This window comes from Scomber japonicus, chromosome 23, assembly GCF_027409825.1.
Source record: "Scomber japonicus isolate fScoJap1 chromosome 23, fScoJap1.pri, whole genome shotgun sequence".
NCBI lineage: Eukaryota > Metazoa > Chordata > Actinopteri > Scombriformes > Scombridae > Scomber > Scomber japonicus.
In genome coordinates, this window is record NC_070600.1 from 18,574,335 (window position 1) to 18,599,255 (window position 24,921).

Genomic DNA, 24,921 nt, shown 5'->3' on the forward strand with positions numbered 1-24,921 from the left:
ATGTGAGGTAATCTTATTGATATAGGAAAATTAACAGTGTAGTAATTGAGTTGATACAGTGTGAGTTAAGGAAAAATTGGGTTTTAAAGAAATATTTCAGACTGTCCCTTGCAGACTGTGATTTGTATAATTTGTGTCAGTATTTCTGGGGTACACCCTTCTACATTTTGTAAACCAAAGGCACCACGTCTGACTGGTTACACCACACTTCGTCTAACAGGGAGACTCCATCTAATCTCTTATCTCCCTCCTCCCTCGTAGAGCCAAGATGATGTGCGAGGTGATGCCCACCATCAGCGAGGACACAGCGCTGAGCCAGCGCGGCTCTCAGAGCAGCTCCTCGGACCCGGACTCTCACTTTGAGCAGCTGATGGTCAACATGCTGGACGAGAGGGACCGACTGCTGGACACGCTGAGGGAGACCCAGGAAAGCCTCGGACTGGCCCAGCAGCACCTGCAGGATGTCATCTATGACCGTGACTCACTGCAGCGCCAGCTCAGCTCCGCCCTGCCACAGGTAAGCCACAGAAATGTGTTTAATTTATTTTTTGGCACTGATCAGTTTTGTAAGGACTAGTATGTGGTTTGTGATAAAGTTACTGACTAAAGAACCCTTTACTTAAACGTTTGGGTAAAGTTGAGAAAATGTGTATTTTACCCATATCACATCTGAACTTGTTGCTTTAGTGTATTGTTGCATACGGATTGGATTTGCATTGTTTTAAGTTGCATTTATTTTTATTTGAATGTTTAAAAAAATGAACATATGAGCAGTAAGTACTGTGCTCTTCCTTCGCACTATTCCTCATTGAAATTTGGTGTAATTAATTTTTAATTTACGTTACAGTTCATCTCTTGATTAGACTTAAATGAACATGGCACAAACACTTTGTCTTCCAGTAAGAAAATGTTTCAACTCAGTGACTCTCACAAACATTTTTTCATTTTATTTAATTTTTATTTTGTAGTAAAGGGGAGTTTTAAAAATGTGAATTCATTTTGTCCTCATTTTCAGGAGTGGGGTGTAATTACCAGTTGCATGTGGATGTTACTGTGTACACTGTCTGGATATATGCAATACCTGTGGCTCTGTGTTTGACCACTTGCAATGCCTTTGAGCATCTTTAAAATGCCAGGCGTAATTAGACGTTTAGTGTTTATTCAGCCATGTTGCTTGTATGACACAAGGTTGTTATTGCTTGCAGTCATTGCCGTGAAACATAATGGTTGAAATTTTGGACTGGTTTGTTCATTCTTTCAGCAATGTGTTGGAAAAAGAAAAGTGTTACGTAATAATTCCTACAGTAAGCGGAGATTATCACTTTCTGAAAGTGTGTCAGTAATTCTAGTCACACACTCTCCCAACTCGCTTTCCAGAAGACTCTGGAGGTTTGCTGGTGGAGAGAGAGGAGGACTTTGTTCGCAGGCGGTGCCCGCCGATAGCACAGTAATCCGCATGGTTTCAGAGACACAGGCGCGGCACACACTGTGTCTGTATTAGCTTTGGTGTGATCTCACATTAAGGCTTAAAGGGGTTTGAAGTGTTAAATGATACTTCCTATTTTGAATTAATCCAGACAGAAAACCATTTCAATATCTGCTTTTTTTCTGGCCCCGTGGCCTTTAGAATAATTTGAATTAACCCACTTACACCTCCTCATTTTGACGTCTGTGTGTTGAGATGTTAAAAATATGCCTTTACAAGAGTCTTCCTTCCTCTCATATTCTGCTCAGACTGTAGGTTTGAACCCTGGGTTATTTGGTCTCCGGCTCACATTTTAGCCACAGGGCTTTTATCCTCCTTTAGAAGTTACACAGCAGACAAAAAAGAGAAAACTTAAGCACTACAGAATGCTGCTTATAGGTTTCTGTTCTCGGTACCCAGAAATGCCACACACCGAATAAAACGGCAAAAAAAAGACATCACTTCTACCTTTTCTTGTCTCATATTTGAAACCCTAACCATTTCCACATATGCCCCAGTATTGCAAGAATAACAAATCTGAGTCTATCTTCCTCTCCTGTCTAAACATTCCCACCACTTAATTTCCAGAGGAGGCATACAGGGCTGCCAAAGTGAAATAACATTTCCATTATCAGACAATTTCACTGATGTCCACCGACAGTAAAGCTCTGTGGTGATGTATTGGTTGTCATTGCGTAATGACAGAGCTGACACACTGCTCCCGTGCTCTTCCTGGCAAACAGATGTCACTCTGGTGATCAGGATCCTCGACATCCTGGCATAAATGATTCCCTTGATTAATCGCCTTATTGGTCTGCATGATATCAACATTACTCTAATGGTTTCTGAAAAGGTTTTGTTACACCTTGGTAATTACACAGAAGCATTTAGCTAGGAGAGAGGTGGCCCTGTTGTGCCTTAATGTGCAGCAGATAAGAGTCATGCTCTTATGAAACTTGCCCGTTTGTTGGACAGTAAGAATGAGCTTATTTCACAGTCAGCCATCACCTTTGTGCTGGTGTGCCCTGAATATATTTTTTCTTGATTAGGCTGTAATGACTTCACTGCATCTGACACTTCCTTTTTATAAGACTTCTTAATACAGATGTAATTTTGCAGCAGTGTTAGAGGACCAGCAGTGTGGAACAATGCTCAGATAATCATGTAGTGGGATCCTTAAAGAGGGCAATAGATAGCTTCCAGGTCTTTCTCCACTCTGTGTGTGTGATTGCAGAGGAGGTGGTGAATGAGAAGAGAAACAGCAGAGCTTCTTTTTTAAAGACAGAAGTGGCCTCATTTAGGCGATAGGCAGGCTGTGAATGTGTCTTTACTGATATCACTCCTCTGTTCCTGAAGCCCGGAGCGCTGGCAGGATTAGGCGTTGGCCCACCACAAACTTCCCTCCTTATTCTTCTTCCTTCTTCTCTGGCTTTCTCTCTCTGATTCTGCTGTCACTGCCTTTTCTGTTGTGTTGCGCTTTGTGCGCCTTGCGTCTGCCTCTCCTCCTCTGTTTTTCCCTCTCTCCATCAGAGGTCACGGCTCCGCTACTCGTCATGACACTTTCGGCTGATCGGAGTGACACTTGCCGTCCCCGCTTGACGCTTCCAGGCAACACCGCATACCCCTTCTTACATGCATAACAACCCAACAGTGCCCCTCATCCCTTCCCTGATTTGCCTCTCTTCATCTTCACCCGCTGTCCCTTGTCTTCCTTTTCTACATCTCATCAGGCCATTTTGTTACAGAACAGAAGAATGGCAGAGGCAACCATTAGCTGTATATGTGTCATACGCCCATCACTGCATGACATGTCTTTAAAGGAATAGTCCACCAACATCTATCTTTTGAGTATCAAATATTCACTTCAAGTAGGCGTAGACTTTACTGTTCCTTCTTTTCTTCTTTCTCTCTCACCCCAACCAGTCATGGCTGATGGCCGCCCACCTAGAGCCAATTTCTTCTTGAGTTTTCTTCCCGTTAAAGGGGAGTTTTTTCTTTACCGCTGACGCCAAGTGCTTGATCAAGTGGGAATGTTTGGTCTCTTTAAATTGAATTAAACGGTACGGTCTATATGTGAAAAGTGCCTTAAGATAACTATTGTTGTGATTTGGTGCTATATGAATAAAATTGATTTGAAAAAAAAACTGAATTATTAACATGAAAGTGCAGTTTTATGGCCATTGGTGCTTGGCTTGCTTTTGGAATCTCCTCAATCTCCTTGCATCTTGGACATCAGCATCGTGATAAAATAAAGGGTGGCTCTTAAAGTGGGACTACAGCGCCATGCCTGTATGATTCCATATTATGTAGTTTAGAATAAAAAGGTGAGTAAATATGACCACCAGTCTGATTGTCTGCAGTCAAACATCCAGCAATATATATAAAAAATGAAAAAAATTAGGATTCATAAATGTAAACAGGTGGGTAAACTTTGCTCAGCATATAAAGCAATGGATTCATCCTCAACTAAATCTCTGCTGCTGATGCATTTCATTGCACAGGGTAAGCAATTTGCTCTTGCCTTTAACTATAAGCCTATCTGGGAAATGAGGAGCTCCACTGTCATCCGGAAGCCTGGTGTTTTTCCGTGTCTTGCATTATTTGGCGTATTTCCTCTGTTACAGTCAATCTGGAGGCGCTATGAAAGCAGAGAGATTCCGCACTAGTACTCTGTGCAGTTCAGAGAAAGAGACGGGGGAAGACATGTAGAGCGTGTAGACAACCCAAAGCCTGCAGCATCACACACATGTGACCCTCCTCCCCCTCCTGCAACGCTCCCTGTATCGTGACACAGGCAGGCAAGCTGGCAGACAGGCAGCGTTCTCCGGAGCACTCAGCTGTGCGTTACTGTACTCACAGGGCCCTGGGGGGCTGTGGGAGCCTTCTCCCCATGCTGTTTGTTTACTGTTGCCAAACACGGTCTCATGAAGGCTGCTCCTGATGTTCTCTGCAGCATCTTCCGCTCATTCGCAACATGCCTCCATTAATTTTATGAGATTTAGTTATACAGATGTTTTGTTGAGATGCTCTGGAGAGAGAAATGATTTTACTTGTTGAATTTAACATAAGTGGGTGAAACACAAGTCACTTTACCTGGCAAACAGTATCAGCACTATGATTTTTTAAAATTTATTCTATTATCATGACATTTTTAATCATGGGTGGTCAGAGGGCATTCTTGAGTAGGGCTCTCCAGAAGCCCACCTGACCTTAACATTTCGGAGAAGGAAGTAAATCACATAAATTGATTATTGTTGAGGCTCCAGCAAGATGGAAATGTGAAGTAGGGTACCATTTTTGACTTCCAATTACACGCCAAGCCTTTGAATGAAGCAAAAAGTCACAGCTCTCTGTATGATTGACTGAATTGGGATTTAAAGTTACTTCAAGTCATTTTGTGTTGTTTTTGGCGGCCCCTGTGGACTGATTGTGGCTGTGTAAGATTAATAATTGTAATATGACAATGGTGAAGCAAAGTAAACATTTCATTACCGTTAATAAACCAAGGTTGCATGTAAGGCTGCATGGTTTCATATCCAGTCAAAAGTACCTTGTAGTAACTTTAAATGTACGTTACGAAGGCTGCACCTATCCATGTTTATTGTGCCTGTGTTCAGTCAGATTTTGTTCAAAACCTTGTTATAGTATTGAATCATAATTTAATGTTTCAGTCACTGTGGATGTATAAATCTCACCTATTGGACATTGAGGCCCCACAGCACGGTTTCAGATCCCCCCAGACGTTGATGTGAATGTTCTCTCCGCCCAGTCGGACAGTAATGAGATACCAGCCAATTGATCACTCACACACACCAATGTTGTAATGAAAGCTAAGACTGCACTAGATTACTGTACGGAGCGGCGATTGATCTGAGGTTTGCTCATTCATGACCGTCATACTGGCTTCAGCAATTAAAACCGTGTCTGTCCAACATCTTTTATATATGAGAAAGGGATTGAGCTCAGGAACCAGCTTTGTTTTCACATGACTATCATATCACAGTTTTATTTAAAGATTACTAATTAGGGTTGTAGTGAATTTTTCCAAATGTAACCTCTATTAGCACCCTGCTTTAAGAATGACCCACCCGCCCTTACTCCACTGTTTATTAATCATATATGACACGGTTATTTGTCAAGGAGTCTGGCCACAAGGCATGCGGCCATGTCCTCCCATCCCTCTTCAAGCTTCAGCCAATATCACCAAATGAATGTTTGTAGTCATGGAATGTACCACTATGAGGACCTTTGTGGGGGTGAATGATGAACGAGAAGAGAGGGTGGCATGGCAGTGAGAGACAGGGAGCTGGAAGGGGAGATGGTGAAGCTCCCTGACAAGGGCAGAGTGTGGAAACGAAGATGACTAAGCTAGTCGAGGAGACGGGATGAGAGGTGAATCCTTCTCGTCTTTGCTCTCTGCTTTTTTTTTTTTTTTCTTCTCTTCACTGTCTTTCTCCCTCCACCCCCTCCCTGTCTCTCTGTTGCTTGTACTGAAGGCCTTCTGGGCTCCAGCAGTCATCCAGTCAGCTGGTCTCCTCCGCCAGAGCAGCACATGATTTTCTATGATTACTGTTATTGTTTGTGCCCCAGTTCACGCCGCCTGCAGGCTAGATGTGTGGTTGATGCGTGGCAGGCGGAGAGGAGGAAAATGCAAAGACTTGTATAGAGTTATGCTACCAGTGATGATGCCTCTTTACAGCCTTCTCAATGTCAGAATGTATAGCATATGCTTGTAGACTAGTCGAGAATTCACTAATTTAAGTCCAAAAAGTATTTTGACTGGTATATTCTTTCTCACACCGTGATAGACAGTGGAAGCGTATTATCCAATTTTCCTGTCTTGCAAGCTGATTTGCAAACCGAATCCTTTCTCGTTTTTCTGCTCAATTTACCACCAAAGCCTTGTTTTTCCTCTCTTTCCTTAATTCTTCTCTCCCTTTAATCTTCTCCAGATTGACAGAAGAAGGGATGGGCCCTTGGCAGACACCGTATGCATTGAGTATCTGTAATGGCTCTGACAGAGATGCTTGATCAATACCCTTGAAAGGTTAGGGTCTGATTAGGGAGACAGATCTTGCCCTCCTCCGGATGAATCATCACTGCTAGAGCCAACGCCAAGCACTGGATGCTGGTTGACCGTTGTCTGACAGTGGGTAGGCAGGAGAAACAGAGGAAGGGATGAGGTAGGGGTTCTGATCAGACACACCAAGGTGACAAGACAATGCAGATCTCCTGCAGATGTAATTATCTCTCTAATGAACAGCACAGTAGGACGTCACAGTGCTGTAAAGTCAGGAAGTTGAAGGAACAAGGAGACAGCAGCTGCTTGCATGCAAAGTTTAGGATTATTGCCTCATCCAAACAGTGTATTTAAAGATCACACTAAGAATTTAAATTGTGGCAGTTGAGTTTAGGCAGATGTAAAACCAAACATAAAAATTCTATGTTGCTACACACCTTCAACTTCTTTATGCGCTCAGAAAGATTCATTGAAAGTTCACTCTGCTCCCAGAATAACCGTAGACAAGCTGCTTTTAGATTTTTTTTCAGCTTTGGTGTACTGAAATTCATCAGGTAATTTTTTTTTTTGTCTGGAAGAAAGCTGTGTAGTAACCTCTTAAGGCTCTGAAGAAATGATGACGCAAAATGCTTCTATAAGCTTAAACAACTATGAATCTACAAAGCAGGTTCGAATGGATTAAAAAAAAATGTTCCCACAAGTTCAGTTTTAGTTCGAACTGATTGATAAGATGTTCTTTTGTCACCAAAGATGATTAGTCACATAAAAGTCAAACAAAACCAGCCACCAGTGGAAACATAGCTGCAAGTGGACAGTATGTGATGCATTAATGAGTAATGTGCAGGTCAACAGATCCTCCAAATTAAATGACAGAATACGTCAATTTTTCTGCATCAGCCTGAGACAAGAGCTTTCTTACTGTGGATATATTTTTAAGTTGGAAAAAACCCCCCATTTATGACATGTGTTGTACTTTCTCTAGTTGGATAGCAGTTATTTAGTGATAGCCTGTGATAGTTTCAGCGTCAGGGTCTGCACCAAGTCTATTTTTGGGACATCAAATATGTATTACTATTCTATCACGCACCTTTCCTGTGGTGATATAACTTAGTGTCCCTTTTCCACTTCTAAGTAAGCAGTAAGACACTTTGCAGAATCTCCAGGTGTTTTTTTTTTACTTCTTTCAAATGCCCCCCCAAAACATTTAGTGATGAATTATTTGTGTTTCGGAAATGACAATGCGTGGGCAGACTCCCTACGAACACTTTGATGCCATCTCTGCTTGTGAAAGCGTTCATTTGTGTGGGTGGGATAGAAGGGGAGAAGAAGAAGGGGGAGGAGGAGGAGGAAGGGGAGGAAAGGAGAGGAAAGGGGGGGGGGGTGTTGTATTAGAGTTTGCATCACGGTGGGAAGAACTTGGGCATGACTCAGACCCTCAGGCAAGAAATACAGAAAAATTCTCATATCTTACTCCTCATGCACACACACACACACACACACACACACACACACACACACACACACACACACACACACACACACACACACACACACACACACACACACACACACGCATAGTCCAATCCCCGGGAACACACTCTCAAATACACACTTACACACACATATTCATGCTGCTTGCTGGCTTTAACCGAATAGAGAACTGGTCCCTCGAGAACCACTTAAGTGAGCAGAGTGAAATGAGGTTATGACCAATAGTTAGTGCTTCTCGCAGTGCCGACCTGGAAATGTAATCTTCCCTCCATAAGCCAATATATCTGTTTATTTTGGCTCCACCATGGATGAATATCTCTGTTTTTACCAGTTGCTCTTCACTGAAACACTTGAATCAGCTGTTTTTTTTCTTTTAACATCAGGCTAAGATGTGATTATTTAACCAAAAACTCTTCTACTGAGCAGCAAATGTAGGCTGATTAATGTTTCTGGAAAGGTTTAGCAGCTGCACTTGAAAAGATCTCCTGGTACGAACTGGTGTTTTTAACCATGCAGCTGCTCCCCATTAATGGATACCTTTTAGCTTTTTGAATGCTTCCCTTGAAAGCCAGAAATAGAGCATGATGTCACTGGCTCTCGGCGCCAGCTGAGAATCTTGTTCAAGGACTCTTAAGAGAGCGGATCCCATGATGTCCTCCTTACTTTGCTGCATCACAGCTCCTAAACTACTGTATAATGTGCTGTGATGAACTGTGCAGCAGCTCTCTAGAAGATCCTTTTGCGTCACACATCCACAAACATTGTGATTACAATCATTACACTCACTTCTGCTAAATGGCTCATCTGGGCTCAGCATGTAATCCCTACTCTTCAAAGCAGCATATGTACATCTCATGTCGGCGTATAATTTTGCTGGTTATTGGTAGTTTATGACCGCTGTTTGAAGTACTGCTAATTTTAATACACACCACTGATAGCTTCAATAAAAGTCCATCAAAATTTAATCAGGCATTGTAACCCAGAGAGGTGAAATGAGAACTGAATTAGAAGTCAGTTTTGCAGTTTTGTGGGTAAAATTATTTTTGCTTCAAAGTTCATGCATGTTCAGGTGTTCATGATCAACTATTGGATGGTTTACAGAATTAGAGATTCACACTTTTTTACCCTTTGACGGCTCAGAATAACTGTATCTTGTTATTTGTTGGGGAAAATATGGTTGAGATGTTTTCTGTTTCTTGTACATTTTGGAATTAATTTTTCTCTTGTAAAGTCACATGATTAATTGATATGCTGTCAAGAAACCAGAACACAAGATCATATGCTACCCCAATGGAGGTAATACAACCGATAATAATAATTGGGGAGTAAACATAGTAATTTGGAGAGCTGAGTGGTGCGACTTGTGCTAGTTTGATTTCTAATTCTGCTGACATTAACTAGGAACTGTAGACGACATGTCACAAGCCGTTGAGTGAGTCTCTGAGAGCAGATGTCCCCCTCTGCTCCCAGCTACCTCCAAGGCCACATTGGTATTCACTTAGATGAGCTTCAACTCCAGTCAAGCTTTTTATAGCATCAACAAATGACCTATATATGATTTTCTTCCATCACCAAAAGCGTTATGTGACAAGGACACATTAAAAACCTTGGTTTTGAAGGTGAAATATAATGACTTGCTCACACTCTCCGAGGAGATGATCCTCTGTGTCTCCCCATAACTGCATCTGTCCGCGCAGTACTGCAACTTCCTCCTCTCTGTGGCAGATATGGCAGCTTCCCATCGCTCCCCTGCAGAGAGCCGACATCCAGCCCACCGATGTGACTCAGGTGTCCTGCTGGACCATATGCCTCCCCCAGCCAACAGCGTGCATCACAGCGTTGCACTTTTATAATGTCACTCTTAATCACGTGTCCAGTGTTAGGTAATATAGTATGATGGCCAAGTAATATCTAGGCAGTGCTGCAGGGGGTTGTGCGGATGGGGGTTGGGTTTACACCTGACATAGTTATATAGCCAATGAGCCAGAGCTGCTTGATATAATGAAATCATAGCTTGGTATGTCACAGTTTTAAACCACTTTGACATAATATAATGTATTCAAGCTTGGATTTTGCACCATTGTGTGTACCTGCAGTTTTAAAGTGAATGTATAATTACAGGATATTGAACACCTGACTGCCTGGTTTCATGACATGACTAAAAATAAGACTTTCGAAGGCTGCAGAACAATCCATTGCAGAAAAAAACATAGATGCCAGTTTTTCCCCCTCATTGTCTACTTGTAGATAATGGCGCAAATGTAGATAGTGTGACATCTTCAGATATATTTATGACAGCAAAAAAAAAAAAATCTTTCCGCCATGTGAAACACTGCTGGGAATGTCTTTTAGATAACCGTAAATGGCATTGTGGCGTCAGCTTCGCCAAAATCAAATAGGAACGGCATCATTCTAGACACACTAATATTCATGTGTTGAATAAATCACAGAAGCAGCAGAGATATCACTTTCTCAACTGACAGCAGCCTGAATAGATGAGAACAGAGCTACATGGCGTGAGTTTTTCTCAAATCAAAGTGTCTGCTCTGACTTTTACTATTGCTGTCACTGCTGCTTTCTATACGTATATTTTACAGCTGAATGTAGCAGACACCCAGGTCGTTCTCTACGGGCTGCTGAAATGAATATTTGGACTTGTAGGAAATTACAAAAAGCACACAGCAGCAGGTTGTAGAGCAATGACTCTCTACAGTCACGCTGTAAGAGTCATACAGTCATATCTGCTGTATCATTTTCACCATCTTAGATTAGCTTAGTGTGTTAACATGCTAACAGCTGAGGTAAATGGGAATGTCATGTGTTTTACATGCATTTAGTCTTATGTTCATTACAATTTTAACTGTGTTCCACTTCTTTGTGGAACTTATGGGGACTCATGGGACTTTGATCTTGTTCTTTCACTCATCTTTTTTCTTTTTTTTATCTCTCTCATGGTATTGTTTGTCCGATACTCGTATCCCGTTTCAGAACTACAGTAGATAGCTATACACGTACACCTAAATGTTTAATGACACCATTTATGTTTTGCATATTTGTACTGAGGTAAATATCACTATTTTGTTACTTTTGTACCTTTTTGTTGCTGCATTTACTTTCATAAAAAAAACTTGTGAAAGTGCAAGTAATGACGTTGTTGTTTTTACCTTACGTTAATTGTTACTTCCACGTCTTAAGGACCCACTTTTGTCTCAAGTGGCATATTGAAAGAATATACCTGCTAACAGTGGAATGTGCATGAATACTTTTCAAGAATAGATTGATGCCTCTGTCGGCATTGGCATTGGTATTAGGCTGTAAGCTGCAGGTGGCAGTGGTTAATTAGCATCAAGTGTTTGCTGTAGTAGCTGGCCTGGTTATGTTAACAGCATTTTGTGGCCACGCTTTTGCACTGTGATAATCATAGCCTGGCTTCTTTTTAAAGACAGGGCCAACCCACCCACCGATCCCACAGCTGCTTGTTTTGTTCCCAACGCTGAGAGCAGTCATCTGGTGCCTGCCTCCTGTTGCCAGCTGCTGCCTGGCCAGCTTCTATCACAGGTATCCAATAGGGCACATCATGTACTGTATAACAGACACGTCCACTCCACTATGGTGCTGAACTGGAAAAGATGGAGAAAAAAACAACAACATCCTGAACATGAAAAAACATGCTCAGGAGGTTGCTTCTAAAGCTACAGATCAGCTGGGAATATGTAGTTACAGTGTAGTGTAAGTGAATAAGTAACGTCCCTTCACATTGCTGTTGATGTGCCCCTAAGCAAGGCAATTATATGTTAGCGGGGGACAATCAGACATGCACATTAGAATGCCATTTTCCTGTCTTAACTTTGTAGCTCTTAGTAAGACATATTTCCTTTAATGTGTCTTTTAAAGACCCAGTTAGGAACAACAGATGGAAATTAAACTTAGCTCATTTAAAAACAAGCCTCAACTCATTTACAGTTTTGCTGTTGATTAATGGGGATTGTTCCTGACAAATGAATTAATTATACTAAACAGTAAAAGGCTGTGCTTATCCTGGGAATCAGGGAAGGTGTGAATGTTATGCTTGCCTTTTTTCATAAACGGCCTCATTGCTTGGTCAACTTAACACAGATAAAGCTCTAAAATATCAAAGTAACGAAGTGGATATGAAGAATGCTTCATTTTATTACGTGAGTCCTTGTGTTTGCTCTAACCAGCGTCTTACAAAAAGCATCACTGCGCACAGAGCATTTTGTAATGGTGTTAAGAAGGAACTTCAACCCAAAGTGAATCACAGGAGCACGAATAATTATAGTTAAAGGATAGTTTTCAGTGCTCAGGCAGGCATAGTCAGGTATAAAAGCAGATATATTGGCAGGGAAACAGGCAAATAGGGAGATAACATGCCATTTAAATGAAATCATGTAAAACTAACCTTGTATTTTACAGTAAATGATTTACTTTTTATACAAGATCTGTGATTCTTCTTTACTCTTTACTATGCTGTAAATGATCTCACATCCCCTCAGTGTTTTTTAATGACCTGTTGGATAGGTTGAGACCCTCAGGTTGGGAACCATTGCTCAGTGTCTTTTGTGAGATTGTGCTACATGTAAAAGTTGCAAACACACATAGAGATGGTCTACAGACAACATTGCAGTTTAAATGCTTGTAAGTGAATTCCAACAATTACTGCAACACATTCTCTGCCGCTTCACGGATAGAGGAAAGAGCAGATGTGCAACCAATCAAAGCCAATTTTACCCTTGTTAGTACTCAGTGGATGAATTTCACATTTGTGCATTTGTGCCTCTTTTAGAAAATTCAGGAAAATTGTAATCTCATGGTGTCCTCTAAACTGCCGTATCATCAAATAGCTCTCTGCACATTCGGCCACATAATAGTGGGGTACATAGTATGTTGATGTAGTGCTGCAATGCTACAGAAACTGAAGCTATTCATACAGCACACAGCTAACAGAATTACTCACACTGTCTCTCTGTATGGCAAAATGTTTCCATTGTTTCCAACAAAGAAGCATTTGACGTAACCTATTAGGCTCGAGTCTGACTAAGAGACCATCACTGCACTGCTGCAGCATGTGAGGATCACAGGTCTCATGCTTTATGGATGCCTTTAAAAGACTGATGGCTTCAGGGGACAGTAAACTGGATTTTTATTGAACCTTTTCTTTTGAGAGTTTATAACTGTATATTATTATTCCCTCTTCGTGAAATGCACACAGAATATAGATTAGTAGCAGCTCATTTTAATCTGCTGCCGTTGGCTCTGCCGTGCTGTTGAAATGCCTAATGCAGCTAATTACCATCTTGATTGGCCAATATGAGGCAATCTCCCTCCATCTCTGACAGCATTAGTCATGTAATATGCAGACGAATGCACGACTGATCACAGATCCCCTGGAGTTTGGATTAGTAACCAAGTATGTCCCATGTCAGGCCTTTTGTCCATATTATGATCTATATTTATAGGCATATTTCTGCCTGCCTTGTGTTGAGATTATAATCAGCACTGTGTCTGTTTATATATTCACCGTTTGTTGGATGAATCATGGATGAATTGATAGGGTGAATGATTCATTATGTAATTTACTTGTAGTGTGATGTATGACAATGTCTATGTATTAACCTTGGATTAACTGTTTAAGAAATGTAGCAGCGCAATGAAACAACCATCTGACAAGCATTTCTTTCAAGTTGAATCATCAAAGTCAGACTCAGCCAAGCACTGCCTGCCAATTCCTCTCAATTCTCGCAGACCTCAAAACCCGATGACCAACTCCATCACATCAGCTTTCTTTGGAGCTGAAATATCGGATGACCTCTGACCTGTGTATGGATACAACAAAGACAGCAGATTTGTCGTAATGATCCGGAGGCTGAGGTTGTTCTTTTTGATATGAGTGCCAGTGACTGCTGCAGTTTATTCCACCTGAAAGAAAATAATGAACTGAGCTTGGCACACAAAACAGGATGTAATTTACTGTATATTCAAAAGTTATCAGGGAGCTGGAGTTTTGATCCAGTGAAGCAGGTGTGTGGGTGGATAAATAGAGTGGATGTGTACTGTATACACATAAAGCTGTGATCGTTTGAGGTAAATACACTTCATGGTTAGATTTAAAAGCAATATTATGAATGTAAATGTAATAAAAATAATTCAAGTAAAAAGATACAAGACTAAAATGCACTATGATAGCAAAGCATGGGGTTTTAGGCAGCTTGAAAACTGAATACTTAGCTTAAATTATAGCAAAGACTGCAATATAAAACTGCAGCAGTATTCAAATGCATGTATCTCTTTATAAAATAATCATGTGATGATGCCCTGAGTGAAATACACACACTTACTCTTGAACTGTGGTAAAAATCTACCATGGCCAGGGAACTGTATTATACTTTTTATTTTTAACCCTAACATAACCTTAACCCTATTTTTATCATTGCATATCAAATAGCATTGTATTTTCCCACCAACAGTGTATGAACTGAAGGAGTTGTCTAAGAATACAATTAGCCCCCAAGATGACTAATTATGCTCTCATTTTGTCATTGAACATGATGTGCAGTTGTTATGACACATAACTGCGGCTGTGATGCTTGTCTATATTTGGCCATCAATACGACAGTGCTAATAGATGATTTCCTCTTGTTTGTGGAAAGGTAATGTGATTCACTTTCACATGCACCGAGCAAGGAGGAATTGAATTAAAGAAAAGAAGGCAGAGGAAGGAACAGTTTTTGTAAGAGAGAAAGGAGGAATGAGCAGAAAAATGATGGCAATAAACATGAGGCGGTAGAGTGATGTGTCGAAAATGACACAGGGGTCAGACTTTTATCACCCTGTGTTCAGACATGGGATAATCCAAGCTGTAACTCACCCTTCAACCTCTTCTCTGTCTCCCATTCACTCATGGACACCGCTCATTCAAACAAACTGGCCGGCGGAGCAATACTCCCACATATATACTCCCACAAATACAATCCAAACTCAAGGTTAAAGTATAATTAATGAATATTTCTTTCTAGCCAGTATTTTACTGCTCAAGGGGAGACAGCTTCTTGGCTTGCAGCAGGCTCTTGACTTTTTGTACATGTGCTACAGAATGAAATGAGAATGCACCAGGGCATGATCTTTGGTATTAAAACCACAAAAATCCTCTGTAAAAGTTTTACCAAGTAACAATGGTGGTGGAAATTAATGAAAGTCATATGGAGGTGTAAACTTTAGTATTCAAGAGGAGAAAATGCTTTTTGTGGCTGTCGTTGTTTGTAGACTTCTGCAAGACACAAAATCCCTTCAATTTTGTGTGTTGTTGCTTTATGTTGTTTCTGTAGTACTAAATATTCAGCTTATAGACCTCTGTGTCTATTGATGTAAGTGTTGCACTCTGAAGCAACGCCTGCTGTGGCATAGTAAAACCAAACTGTTTTACTGATATTTGAATTGAGGTCACTCTAGATCAAAGTAACGTGTATGAATGTGTTGCAAGTGCAGATGTAACTTCTAGTGCAATGCCACTGACTGCCACTAAATGGTTCCTGGTTCCATCTGACTCTCATTCATCGCCAACATTTACTGTCAACTTCTAAGAAATAAATAGTCAATTAGGTGCACCATTCATTATTCCCAGTAAGCTAGTAGTAGCTTCAACTTTGTGGGGATGTATTTCCAGAGTGTGAAATGACAACACACTGTATTCTTTATTTTTAAGCTTGTGGCTCCAAATTGAAAACATGGCGCCAACCATAAACAGCAGCTCTGGGCTTCAAAAGCCTGTGTAACCAAATCGGCCATTGCTTCCAGTCTTCTTATTCATTTATGTAATTTGGCAAAATCAAAACAGTTACAATACTGAATTTATCATAGAGGAATAATGTACAGTAACCTATAAAAGTTTAGTCAGTTACATCTTACATTGATAGACTCTGCTTGTCATCAATCCCTCCGATCTATATCTGTTGGTAGTCTTGGTAGTAGTGAAGGAGACTGTATGGTTTTGCATTATCTTGAGCTTGCTTGAGACATTGATGACTCCTTTGATATAAATGCAGCTTTAGGTAAAATAAATCTTAAATCAAAGCCATCACCTGTCAGCCAAATTCTGTTTAGTTAATGGATTGGCAGTCGTTCACCAAGTTGAAGGTCTCAATAATTCAGCGGACGTTTATTCTGGGCTAATGGATGTAAATGCCACCTTCCTGTGCTAATGGAGGAATTGGACGTGAAGGCCTGAATCATGTTTTACCTTCAAAAGGCACTTGATGATCACCAGACATCCTGCTTGTAGCATTATGCAATAGCTGCTAGCTTCTTAGAAAGAGTTCCACCCCCCGTGTCTTGTTTATGGTAAAAAGAGCCAGAGGGCAGAGTAACGGTCGGAAGCTGAAAATATCATCCGGTGTGGAAGCTTCTAGTGTGGCGGGGGGAAAGCGGGCCAGAGTGAGGCAGCAGTATCCTCTCAACGACTGGTAAGGCAATGTGACGCACAGCTGCATGACTGACAGCTCCAGTTCTGCTTCACAAAGTAGGTCGCAGCCAGCTACCCCCTCTGGTGAGACGCTGGCAGATAGGCAGACACAAGGACGCGGAGAGGTGTACCAATGGAGGAACCTGCAGATTAATAAGATTGCTACAGAGCACATATCCTATAAATGTAAATAACCTGAAACATACTGTGAAGGTGTTTTTCCTCTTATTTCGCTTGAGCTCTTATACAATTGACGGCTTTAGATGTGAAAGTACGTGTGACTCTTCTTGCATAAAACCTATATTTGAAGCCAGGGTTGACTCTTCCATCATCCCCTCGTGACCTCTACACGCTGCATAAACCATGTGATCACCATCCTCCCCGAGGCTTGAAAAACCTAATGCCGGGGTCAGACCACACTATATTTTTGTCTTTCACGATGGTCACCATGTCAGATTAAGCAATCATAGTGCCATAAATTCTTGTCGTGTCTTGGTTGGGAGACAGGTGACATTACAAGTATGACCCCGACCAATCATCGCCTTGCGTAAGTTCATAGGTCGCCAGGAAGAAAGGTTAAGACATTTTCAGTCATGGCTACAGAAGCTGTGTTCAAAAAGAAGGTCTCATGGAGGGAATGATGATTAGGTTTTGGGAGTTGTATACTCTGGGAGCCTAAATGAAGATACAGAGATATGTTTTAATATCAGGTGGTCTCACGATCACTACAACTGTGGAAGTTGTTATTGGACTTTTGATATTTTTAAACCCACAGAAGACAATCCACAAATGTGCACCATGATCCACAAATATTTCACAATCCACAAACACATATTTTTTTATTTGTGTTGTGCATAATTTATTCTTTATTCTTTCTCCATACCTCTGTGGAACCATTTATGTGTGAAACAGGTTTTGCACATTTGTGGATCGCTCCTTGTCTGCTTGAGGGCCCATGTGACATTGTTGACTTCGCTCCTATTTGTTTGTTGTTTGATTTTTGTCCCACTTGTAGAAACATTCCACAGATGTCAGGTGCAAAAACTTGTACGCTTTTATTGGTTTTTAACAGTTGTAATCCACAGCAGACAATCCACAAATATGTACCATGATCCACAAACATGAGAAGAGCTCTCTGGTGTTTACAAATGTCTGCCTGTGGAGGTGATCCTTTAACTTTTCAGTTAGCGCCATCATCAGGTGTCAGCATACTAACAACCTAAAACTAAAATGTGGCAGTATTATTATATTATTAGGCACAACTGGTTCAAAGTAGACCTTCACAAAGCTGCTAGCATGACTCCTAGTAGGTTTAGTCTTGTGTGTCAAATGTCATGCCTTTCATTTGTTAAGCTATACTTGCTGCGCCTTTACCAACGTTATTTTTCAAATCCAACTCAAGTTCTCAATTTGAATCTTAATGTGGATGTTTTGTTTTGTTTTGTAAAGTTTATATAATGTTAAAATGTTACTACTAGGACCATTGTAATCATAGATATGGATACAGTTGTTAAATAGTGTACTGTTTGGGAAGCTAATCATTCTTATCCTGGCTGACAATTTCATACCATAAGGTGTTTGTCTGGAAATGCATGAAAATACAATCATCATTTTGATACGAGATAATTGTGTAAAACGAATAATGATGTTACACTTTACTTTTAGTATGCTGCATTATTATTTTATATCAAAATTATTCACCAGATGCCAATTATTTTTAAGTTTCACGGTTTCTCTGAATGACGTTATACCCCAGCTAAAGGAGCTCTGGGATTAATAGTTTCTGTAAAGAGACAGACACCATGGTACTAATAATACATGTGATCCTTTCAAATGTAATGATAAAAGTAAATCTCATCACTTATTCAAAGTGATGGCAAAGGATGATGGACGATATATACATATATAAAATAGCTCCTCTTCTTTCATAACTCTTCTCATCTAACATGTCCTTGAGTTGAGTGTCTAAAAATAGCAGTTTCCCACACACAAACTGCTTTGAAGCGACTTCATCTTGATATCCTTTATTTGAGCTGTCGGACATGTTTTGAGCTGTCAGAGGTGCAGCAAACTCTTACCTTTTTAAAAACTGACCTGACAGGTGATTTTCTGTGGTTTTCCACACCTGTGTTTCTGCATGTCTGGTCAGTTCTCTGGACTTCAGTGATGAGGAACCTGCTGTTTTCACACTTGCTCTGCAGACTTTGTCACTACTTGAAAAGTGAGATCATGTAAAAAGGGGAGTGAGATGAATTAGAGGCTCCACCCTTTGTTGTAATTTTAGGGCTGGTATGATTTCAGAGTGGTTTTGACATACATGCTGAATCCTAGTTTAAGTATTGAGAGTCCAAATATAAACTCCTGGAGGGGGTTCAGGCTATTTCCTTAAAATCCAGAATCTTTATTTCTATGATATATTTGTTTTCATTCTCAGCTTGCTCCAAGTCACCTTGGGAGAGCCATCTGGGATCCCTGATAGCACCTAAAGGTTACCACAGAGACAAGACATATAAGGAGCATGGGCAGGGTAACGAGACTCTTTGTTTCCATGGTGATGTTGAATGTAAGGGGAACGTAGAAGGGGATAATCAAGGCTTGGGAAAGCTCTCTAGGGAAAACTTGCAAAAGGAAGAAAGAAAGAAAAACAAATGCAAGAAAACATTTTTACATTACTATCATGGTGTGAAAAGAACAGTTTTATCTTTGCCGCAACTCCAACCACAGGATTTCTTCCCTTTTGGCATGTTTTGACATCTCAGCATCCAAGAGTAGAACAATATGCTTTAGACTTCTGACCTCCTGTACGTTTGAGTTTTCATGCTAGAATAGATATGGATGCTTGTGGATAAAGAAACAATTAACTGGACTGGTTTAAACGACTAATGTTGAATAATATTGATTAAGAAATGTTCACAGTGAGTTACAGGAATGCCATGCCATGCTTGATACCTGTTATATTTGGGCAGATCATGTTCATTTGAGTCAGGAACAAACAGAAACACAATGAAGTCAAGCCAAAATGAAATAAGTGTAAAGCAGTTTCAATGAGCAGTGCTGCAAGTCATTTTTTATACATTGTAAACATTTTTTTCCCGGACTACAACACAGACATTGATCTCACCCAAGGCTTAAATGTTACGAGCTCTATACTAATCATCATAATGAGAAATCGTTGGATATTGTGTCGACTGATCGAGCCACCGCGGGGAGCCGATCACTCCAGAGAAGTTTAGACTTGCTTACAGATTAAACAGAAAGGGAACAGCATACGGATGGTAGAATATGTGATGGATGCACTGACAAAACAGGCTGAAAAGAAAATAATAAAATGTTCGTCTGTCTCCTTTGATGGAGGATGTGTGTCGAGTTTTGTGGAGATGTTGAGTGAGCTTAGTCAAGTGTCTCGGGAAAGTGTTTTAAAGCTGCACTAATCAATATTTTTTTACATTAATTACATACATTAAGTTAAGTTAAGTTAACAGAGAGTTATAACACAACTCTGTAGTTAGCCTCAGCTCTACAGAACTTTTTAGCTCAATCTAGCAAATTCTAATAATTACAATACTAATGACAGACAGCCTGACTTAGCAAATAGCTGGTAGCATCTAGAAAGCTAAAGAGCCAGATATTTTTCTTAGGAGATGGTGGAGACCTAAACTGAGCTACAAAGAGCATGAATATTTGACTAAGATTAATCAACTCCAAATGAATGAATGAATGCTTTGTCTTGTGTGTGTTTGTCTGCCAAAAAACAAAAAAGCATACTGCTCAAAATTTGAGTAATATTTCAAAACTTGCTGACCCGTTACAGCCTTTCCACAACCAGCAAAGTATTGATCCATTATGCGGTCAAATAAATCAAACATAATACATCCTAGCCACCATACACTGATGCAAACAACTAGATGAATGAATATCTAGTTAATTCAATAGACTGACACTTTGCAGTTGATATAGCAATAACACACACTACAGTGACCTGGAGAGCACAGTTTTTTCCCCTCCTGTGCAGCAGCTCCAACAGCAGTGTATTTTTGTCCTCCTCTGCATGTTGTGACGCCTCCATGTCCTTTCTGTAGCAGGGCGGTGCTCCTCCCTGTCTGTGACAGCCAGCTCCAGACTGGCAACACTTTCAAGATGTGATTTCTTTTTTTTTTTTCTTCTTTTTTTTTACAGTGTGAGTTGTACGCGGTCAGTGGAGAGAAAAGCAGAGACACACTGGGGCACAGATGGCCTGTGGGTAACTGATGAGAGAGGGAGAGAGACAGAGAGTATGTCCTTGACCTTCACATACTGACTCGACGGTGGCTACTCTGTGCTTGCCATGAGGACATATCCCAAACATTTCTCCACATACACATGCACACACACTTTTGGGGACATTACATAGCCTATACTTGCATTAATTTCTTAGAGATTTATCATAATCCTAACCATAACCACTACCCAAAAATCAGCTTTTTCCCAATTTGGGACATGGCTTTTGTTCCCAATTGCACAAGCTGTCCCTGATTAACTTGTCCTAAGTCTGAATTATGTCCCCAATAGCCTAAGACAGACCACATACACAAAAAGACATATATTAAAACACATGCACATAGCACCTTTTGCCCTGTCTTACACAAATCTCTCCTCTCCTCTATTTTTGGTTTCCTCCTGCTTCTATATTTCATTCCTGCTGCAGTGAGTTCACAGTCTTATGAGGCTTTAACTGCACCTGATCCATCATTTGGTTTTGTTTCTGTTGCCATGGCTCTATTTTATGCGCATCCTCTCAACCTCTGATTAAGTCAGATGGGATCAATGCAGGAAAAACTTATCAGTACTGTTGTATATACGATGTCGTAATATGCCAACAGCTAACGTACTGTAGCTAGCTTTAGTAATACAATACAGCATCCAATTTGGCTAATGGATGCGATTTCTACACACAAGTTGGAATTATTCAGACACAAGATGACGTAGAGGGTGTGACCACAGTCTGAGAGTTACTGTACACTCTCTCTGTTTAAACACTGGTCTCTGTGCTGTATGAAGATGAGTCATATTGAAAGGCTAATGAGTTCATCTAATCCACTGGGCCTTTTATATCTCTGAAGCCATGCTGAGCCATAGGACCAAATGGGAAATGTGACTTTGTGAAGTGTTGTAGACCGGATGAGCTAATGGCACATTAACGGGATACAGTGTGTGTGACGAGCAGAATGGTGTCAGTGTGTGTATGCATGTGAGGTACTAAAGTGTGTGAGGTGTGTGCAATCAGTGATGACGCAAGGGCTCGTTTCGAGGCAGAAAACAGAGAGGGAGACAGATAAAAGAAAGCATATGTTTTATTTGTTCTTTTTTTCTGTCAAAATGTTAGAAATATACTAAAATGATTAAAGCCAGGATTAGAGTCTGATATTAAAATCTTGAATAACACCAATAAAGACGCTTGAAATAAGCTAAATTACTAAACACTGTGATGAAAAGGCCTTCTTATAGTGTTACTGACTGTATTCCTCATCCTTTTTTTTACTTTTAATTCTATATTTTATCTCTATTTCATGGTTTTGACTATTGTTGGTTTGACTGTTTCTTGAATATTGATTGCAGTTTTGCTCTTTATATGTTTTACTTGTTTTCAGTGAAAGCCCTTTGTAACATTGTTTTGAAAAGCGCCATTTAAATAAAGTTGTTAAAATTGTTTTTAATCTCTATAATATGAGAAAAGTGAATCAGATTCTGTAGTCATTTGTTCCTTCAACCCCAAATTAACAGACTGAGTTTGCTTTATTTATGTAGTGCAGCCCATTAGTTATTGGTATGGAGTTTCTAAAGAGGCCATTCTGAGTTAGAGAGTCTGAGACTGAGTTAGAAATAGGATTTATGTGACGTATATCATCAGCTCTTCTCTTTTCCTGTCTGAGAGCTTTTTATTTGATCATGCTGGCTCACTTTTACACTCTTGGATCGCTGTGAGTATTTGCATCTCAGGTAGATTTATGCTATGGACTCTTTGTGACTCTGGAACTTTGTGTTGTGGAGGAAGTTGGATCACATTAAAAAAGTTTGTTTTCATATTGTCATCTAAAAAACTTGAAATGTGCAAATAATTAGTAGAAAATGATTTTGAAATTAAGTTGCATTTTCTGCTGCGGCTAAAAAGACTGAACATGTTCGACCAAGTTCACTGGACATTAATCTCACAGCAGTTTAATGATATTTACCTTTATCAAAGATCATTATCAGAGATTTCTTCCACTTAAGCATGAGCTAATTTCACTGTTTATTAGAGCCAACAAAAGGAGAGCATTTAACCTCACTCTATTTACATCAAGTAACTTTAATCCAAACATACTGTTATCAGTTATACTTTCAAAAACTCCGTAATGAGATCAGTTTCTCAAACAACACTGACCTGTAAATTACATAAGACTACATGACCCAGCTTCCCCTCTGCTCTTATTCTTCCTTTACTCTGCTATGTCTTTATCCTTTTCACCTTACCGCCAGCATTCTCTCTCTCTCTCTCTCTCTCTCTCTCTCTCTCTCTCTCTCTCTCTCTCTCTCTCTCTCTCTCTCTCTCTCTCTCTCTCTCTCTCTCTCTCTCTCTCTCTCTCTCTCTCTCTCTCTCTCTCTCTCTCTCTCTCTCTCTCTCTCTCACTCACTCACTCACTCACTCACTCACTCACTCACGCACTCACTCACTCACTCACTCACTCACTCACTCACTTCCATGCACACGCACGCATATATGTATACATACACTCTCTTGCACTTATAATAATAATATTTCAATACTGGCTTTTTTGTTGCCCCTGCCGGTCCATTTCTGTCTTGTAGATACACACACTTTTACCTCTTTTACACAAATAAAACACACACTCAGTCACAAGTGGAAATACACAAATACACTATAAATCTCACTCTAAAGCACACTTTGTTCTTTCTTTTTGCCATTTTTCCTCTCTTTTTTTAACTCTCATTAAAATACCTAAATCTGCATATGAACATAGGCGAGCATCCTGGTGGAAAAAACAAACACACACACACAGGTACACACACTCTACAGTACTTCCTGTGGTTTGACCTCCCTCCGTTTGATTAAGGACTGGCTGTTGGAGGTATGTGCTGACTGACTTGGTCGCAGCATGCCACACACATACACCACACACACACACACACAAATACACACATACACACACAGTGGTTCATTTTGTGATTGGATGAGCGCATGTCTCTGGCCCAGGCACCACGGTCTCCCTGGAGCTGCCTGCCAAGAAGTGATGTCACCATCTCTGTTTAGACACATCTCATCTCTCCCTTCAACAAGGGCAAAGTACAAAGCAGTGGGTTGTCTTTGTCTCTCACTGTGTCACACACACACGCATTCACACATACGTTAACACACTGATGTAGGTGCCTGGGTTCCACGTGTGAGAACACTGGCTGGAGTGTGAACACATATGTAGAAGTGCTGTACGTGTGCATATGTGGTCACCACAGTGATTTTGTCTCACCTCAGCAGTGTGTATCAATTCTTCTTCACATCCAGAGTCACACAAGACATTCAACTCCATACACTGCCCGTCCAAGATCAATTTAGCACTCTCCAGTTTTACCCCCAGGCTAATACCAAACCACTCGATCTGCCACACAACTCTGAGGGAGCGGTAGAGGTTAGAGAAGTGACCTTGCTGCTGAAGGGTTCGCCAGTTTGTCCGACTGGTACAATGTGGGCGGGCAAAATCCTCGACTCACAGCAACAGTTATCAAGCATGCCAACTAAACCTGCACTGCTGCTGCGAAAGCTCTCAACAGCCAGAAGGATAAGACTGAAGTCGTTGTATTCGGGAGCCCCATGTGGCCACAAATTAGCTCTCATACTCTGATACTCAGACACACTTAGGTCACTGCTTCTCCTGCTGCTCTGTGCTATTGTGAGAGTTTCCGCTGCTTTTCACACAGCTACACCAGCATAGATCTGCTGATAAATTGTGTCTGCTTTTAATCTACTTTTAATAATTCATTAATTACCTAGCAATTTGAGCCTATGGTGTATAATTATCATATTTGTGTCACCGTGTAATTGTGAATGTAAATCCCTGCCTTTTAAGAACCCACAACACTTACCAATGTTTTGACAGTATTTTCAAAATCCCTAAAGATTAATCTTGAACTCGTCCTCAAAAACTGTTACCTCTGCATACCTCTACATAATAGTTGTGACTCTTTTCTTAAAGGATGGAAGCTGGAAGTAACATATCTGCTTTACCTTTACATATAAGGCAAGAACAATTCTGAAGATATATAAAAAAACCCCAAAATAAACAATACCAAGTGTTCAGAACTGACCCCTGCAATCACATCGGTCATTCTGTGAGTCCATGTCTCTACTTCATATACTTTATGCATGGTAACCATGACCTGCTGCAGCATGCTATCACCGTACTGCAGGCTGAAATCTTTCATACAGTATGAACTCTG

At 40.5% G+C, this 24,921-nt stretch overlaps 1 protein-coding gene across 1 annotated transcript in view; it reads left to right on the plus strand.

Moving 5' to 3' along the window:
- The first annotated feature begins 268 nt into the window (after positions 1–268).
- The window catches only part of ppfia2 (PTPRF interacting protein alpha 2), a 140,842-nt gene continuing 116,189 nt past the window's right edge, over positions 269–24,921 (plus strand). The window contains exons 1-3 of the mRNA XM_053343940.1: positions 269–517; positions 10,098–10,120; positions 16,400–16,424. Coding sequence (XP_053199915.1) covers positions 269–517; positions 10,098–10,120; positions 16,400–16,424 — 297 coding nt within the window. The remainder of the gene's footprint in view (positions 518–10,097; positions 10,121–16,399; positions 16,425–24,921) is intronic.